A 6000-nucleotide genomic window follows, 5' to 3' on the forward strand; every position below is an offset into this window, starting at 1 on the left:
TTGAAAAAGAGTTGGGACATCATGTAAAATTCAGAATTCGTATGTATAAAAAATATATATACATCATTTAAGATATTGTCCAGTTTGAAAACATGTCACTAAGGACTAGCGAATTATCTCAGAATCTTTTATTTACATTTTAGACAATGTAGACAAACTTTTTTTGGAATTGTGATTGTAGATATTGTGCTTAAAATGATTATGATCTCCTGTAAAAACTTCAAAACAAACAGTTTGCAAGCTTGCAAAACATTTTTTGTTTTACTTAATAATTCAGCTTTTTAGAAATATATTTATCTTTCACAAATATCTTTGACTACACACTTAACAAAATTCACTAATTATGTCACCTTAATGTCATAGGAATATTTTTTAATTGTTGAAATTTTATAAACTGCCATCTATAATTATAATAATTATAAAAGTTTCCTTCTAACAGAAACTTTTAGAACAAGAGGAAGAAAGACTCGTGTTGTGTACAAACAGGATGTTAAAGGATCATTTACAAGCATCTCATTGTTTATTTATGTCAATAAATAACAGCAAAGGCTCCAAACGGAACTCAAAAATTCAAACCCATCAATTTATTTACATAGAAAAACACCAAATAAACCCTCTTCTCTGAACAGGAAATCTGGTGTCCCACAAGGCTCCGTTTTAGAGCCCCTGATGTTCTCAATTCACATGAATTATCTTTCTTGTGTTTTTGGTCAGTGGATAAATATCAGGATTTCGTACACAAACAATTCTTGTTTGTGGATTAAATAATCGCTGGTTTGATTCTAAACGTGGGGTTTGTTGACAAGAACAAAAGACAGAAAATCACCAGACTTGAACTCTTGAAAGCTGCTTTTTTTTAAAGAAAAAAAGAGTTTGATTGACAGGGAAACAGGAAGTCAGCCGATAATTGTTCTGACAGGTTGAACTTTGTCTTGCAATGCTGTGTCTGTGGTTGAACTCTCACACTAACATGTTGGATGTAGCATGATGCTAACGGTTGGTGCTAACTGCGCTTTGCTCCGTGTCCGGCGTCTGCATGTTTGTTTTCTCTCCAGAAGTCGACTTTCAGTGCGTAGCTGCCCTTAGCGTAGCTTCTGTCTCCTGCAGATGTTTTAGTGCATGTTGCTGCTTAAAGATTCACTTCTGACTGCAGAAGCGTCAGATCTGTAAAACGATCGGGAGATCTGCAGAGTGAATCTTTAAAGAGCAGCGAACAGAAGCATGACCGTAAATATGTGCATGTTTGATACGGAGGCGTCTGTTTGTTTGAGATACGAATGATTTCAACAATAAGTGAGCATGATGTTGTTCTGGTAGAACCGTTAGTTATTCTATATTTATATATTTTTAGGGTTTCATCGACGGATCCTCTCATACAGGCCTTTTATGGAAGTTTACAGATGCCAAAAATTAATATTTAAACATTTAAAATGATTAAACAGCTTACATATTTATATTTGAAAATGCACCGTTAATAATTTATAGTTTCTTATATTTTTTATTTACATCTGCAGAGAGTGCTGCCACTTAAATTAAAAACTGCACATTTGACTTTTGATAGTATGTAAATATTCTGATTATTAATAATAATACTTATTGTGACTGCAGCTGATGATTTTTTTCTCGATAAATTAATTAATCATTTGGTCAGAAAATAGTGAAAAATGTCTATCGCAGTTTCTCAGAATCTGAAGAGACTCTTTAAATATCTTTAAATTCAATTTGATATGAGAGAAAAAACAAACAAAAAATTAAAAATGATCTTTTTTTCATTGATTATCAAATATTTGTTGACTTTCTGTTGTTAGATTTCATTTTTCTCTCTAAGAAAGTTTTGATGATGGTTAAAGTTTGCACATGACAATTTAATATATTTTTTAATTTGTTATAAATTCCAAAAACATTAATGAATTGAATTTAAACTGGCAGCTTTACACTTCCATACAAACCTGAAATATTTCTTCTGACCGGTGAATTCACCAAATTGAGCTTGAAAATTATTATATTTTTCCATTTAGTGCCTCATGATTGTAAAACTTTTTTTTTTCTTTTACTCTCCCCAAAATCTAATTTTGTCTGAAAATTTTGGGGGATTTCTGAGTTGAAGCGTCAAATTAAAACATTTTTAACATTAAAACATGGTGCTAATCAGCAAATTAAATGTAAAAAACTGAACTTTAATATAAGAATCTGAGTGTTTGGTAATAAAAGGCCCAAAGAGTCGGTCCCCGTCGGTCAGACCCTGATGTGTGAACAGCAGATTAAAGATGTAACGTTTAGTTTTTTAGTCTTCAGTTTATCATCATGAGGAAATTTACTGTTTGTATTTTATAGGAGCAAGACCGCTTTAAAGAAACGGAAGCTAACAAGGTAACAAGACTAAACTGTGGCTTTCTGTCAGTGTGTGGGCTTCTTCATCCTGTGCTTCATTTATTCATTTATGTACGCTCCACGTTCTGAAAAAGCCGGGACGCCGTCTGAGACGTGAATAAAACAGTGTGTGATTAATTATTTTTGACAAATATTCAGTTGAAAACTTTCCAGATACATTGAATATATTTAATGTTTGAACTGATAAACTTTTTTGTGAATATAAACGTTCTGAATTTCATGCAGCAACACGTCCAAGGAGAGTTGGGACATTAACTTAGGGCACTAACACACTTCCATACATCATGGGCACTAACACACCTCCATACATCACAGGCATTAACACACCTCCATACTACACAGGCATTAACACACCTCCATACTACACAGGCATTATCACACCTCCATATATCACAGGCACTAACACGCCTCCATACCTCACAGGCACTAACACACTATTATACATCACAGGCACTAACACACCTCCATACATCACAGGAACTAACACACTTCCATACTTCACAGGCACTAACACACCTCCATACTTCTCAGGCACTAACACCTCTATACACCACAAGCACTAACACACCTCCGTACATCATAGGCACTAACACGCCTCCATACATCACAGGCACTAACACACTACTATACATCATAGGCACTAACACACCTCCATACAATACAGACACTAACACACCGCCATACATCACAGGCACTAACACACCTCCATACAATACAGACACTAACACACCGCTATACATCAAAGGCACTAACACATCTCCATTTTAACTCTCAGATGTTTTGACTCTCAGGTGTTTTAACTCTCAGGTGTTTTAACTCTCAGGTGTTTCAGGCTGTTGTTGCTGCATCAGATTCAGAACGAGTTTATATTTAGAAGCTGTTGAGAAACATTAAAGTCTTTAGTTGGAAACTGTTTCATCTGTTTTGCGTCCCGACTCGTTTCAGAGTCGCGGCTGTTTTCATGTCGTGTTCTCGTCTGTTTGTGCTAAAAACTAATAACAGCTTTCAGCCAGAACCGGAGAACAAACTGCTGATTCTGCAGAATAAAGTGACAGTGAAGCAGCAGATACCTGTGACGTATGGAGGTGTGTTAGTGCCCGTGACACAGAGACACGTCTCAGCTGTCGAACTAAAGGACGACTCGTTACGCCTGATGAACGATGTTTCTACACGATGTTTGTGTTGAATCTGTTCTCATCGCTGACGTGTTGCAGATGTTTTGTTGACGTGTTGCAGATGTTTTGTTGACGTGTTGCAGATGTTTTGTTGACATGTTGCAGATGTCTCGTTGACGCCGTCTGTCTTTCAGTCCTGTGCAGCTGGACGACTTTGACGCGTATTTTAAAGAAATGAGCAAAGACTCGGCCTACAAGTTCTCTCTGCAGTTTGAGGTACAAGTACTCACAAGTCTGTGTATCTTTACCGTGCTGAACTCTGCGGCTTTTAAACGCCTCGATGTGTTTCAGGAGCTGAAGAGCGTCGGCCTGGATCTGTCCCACGACGCCGCCGACCTGCCCGTCAACCGGCCCAAGAACCGGTACACCAACATCCTGCCCTGTGAGTCTCTGCACGCTCACAACAAGTATCACTCAGACGTTCACACAGTTTCACTGTTTCAAAACAACTCCATACACCACTGGCACTAACACACCTCCATACACCACAGGCACTTACACGCCTCCATACTTCATTGGCACTAACACACCTCCATACCCCACAGGCACGAACAGGCCTTCGTACATCACGGGCACTAACACATCTCCATACTTAACAGCCACTGACACACCTCCATACACCACAGTCATTAACACACCTCCATACTTCATGGGCAATAACACACCTCCATACACCATAGGTACTAACACATTCCATACCTCACAGGCACTAACACATCTCTGTATATCTCAGGCACTAACACACCTCCATACACTACAGACACTAACACACCGCCATACGTCACAGTCACTAACACACCTCCATACACCACAGTCATTAACACACCTCCATACCTCACAGGCACTAATACAACTCCATACTTCACAGGCACAAACATATCTCTGTATGTCACAGGCACTAACACACCTCCATACAATACAGGCACTAACACACCGCCATACATCACAGTCACTAACACATCTCCATTTTATCTCTCAGGTGTTTTTACATTTTATTACAGTTATTATAAGTGTTTATAACATTTTATTACAGTTATTATAAGTGTTTATAACATTTTATTACAGTTATTATAAGTGTTTATAATATTTTATTACAGTTATTATAAGTGTTTATAATATTTTATTTCAGTTATTATAAGTGTTTATAACATTTTATTACAGTTATTATAAGTGTTTATAATATTTTATTTCAGTTATTATAAGTGTTTATAACATTTTATTACAGTTATTATAAGTGTTTATAATATTTTATTTCAGTTATTATAAGTGTTTATAACATTTTATTACAGTTATTATAAGTGTTTATAATATTATAAACAGTTATTATAACTGTTTATAATATTTTATTACAGTTATTATAAGTGTTTATAACATTTTATTACAGTTATTATAACTGTTTATAATATTTTATTACAGTTATTATAACTCTTGTGACTATAATAAAATGAATATCTTTTCTCTGCAGACGACTTCAGTCGTGTGAAGTTGATCTCGATGCACAACGACGAAGGTTCAGATTACATCAACGCCAACTACATCCCCGTGAGTTATTAAACATATTCACCATATTCTCTTCTATCAGATATTATTTATTTATTTACATTATATTATTATCTGTTTACATATCTGTATATATGTGGGAGTTTGAGTGTGTGAGCCTGAGACCCGTAACCTAATCAGTCCCGTCTCAGCTCGCTGGAACGACAGAAGGCGATAACATAGCGGTTGCTATGGAGACAGCCTTGTTTAGGCCCCAGACAGCAGCAGACAGTCAGCAGGTGTCAGTGGGAGGTTCGGGGGGAGGTAGAGTCTCGCTTACTAAAAAAGTAACAAAATTACCAAAGAAGACACAAAATGATCAAAAAGGCATGTAAAATGAACAAAAAAAGACACAAAATGACCAAAAAATATGGAAAATTATGGAAAGAATGTAACATTAACCAAAAATGACACAAAACAACCAAAAATTAAAGAAAAAGACAAAAAAATCACAGTCACCACAGTCTGAGTTCTGACAGCTCTGCCCATCGCATCAATCATCTCAGCAGCTTTATGGGGCTTTGGACAGCTTTCACTGTTTACTGTGTATCTCCATAAACCAGAGCAATTAGTATTAATTAATTAATTCAGTTAAAAGAGTCAAAATGAGAAGAAAAGACGAAATCACGAAAATAAATCAAGATAACGAGAAAATAGTGAAAATTAATGAGAAAAAGTTGAAGTCACGACAAAAAAGTCAAAATGAAAAAAAGAGGGTCAAAAGAGTCAAAATTAGAAGAAAGAAATCATGAGAGATAATTCAAAATGAGAAAAAAAAGTTGAAGCCACGAAGAAAAAGTCAAAACAACTAGAAGGATTAGGCGATCAAGGAAAAAAGGTCAGATGAAAAGAAAAAAGTCAATCAATCAATCTGTCATTTAATTAATTATTTTAT

The 6000-nt window shown here is 35.7% G+C and overlaps 1 protein-coding gene across 2 annotated transcripts in view; it reads left to right on the plus strand.

The window, feature by feature from the left end:
- Window positions 1-6000, plus strand: part of ptpro (protein tyrosine phosphatase receptor type O) — a 39453-nt gene that overhangs the window by 24196 nt on the left and 9257 nt on the right. For both annotated transcript variants that reach the window (XM_059325943.1, XM_059325942.1), the window contains exons 16-19: window positions 2335-2370; window positions 3701-3782; window positions 3858-3948; window positions 5032-5108. In XM_059325943.1, the coding sequence (XP_059181926.1) occupies window positions 2335-2370; window positions 3701-3782; window positions 3858-3948; window positions 5032-5108 (286 nt within the window). The remainder of the gene's footprint in view (window positions 1-2334; window positions 2371-3700; window positions 3783-3857; window positions 3949-5031; window positions 5109-6000) is intronic.

This window comes from Centropristis striata, chromosome 22 (genome assembly GCF_030273125.1).
Source record: "Centropristis striata isolate RG_2023a ecotype Rhode Island chromosome 22, C.striata_1.0, whole genome shotgun sequence".
Taxonomy (NCBI): Eukaryota; Metazoa; Chordata; class Actinopteri; order Perciformes; family Serranidae; genus Centropristis; species Centropristis striata.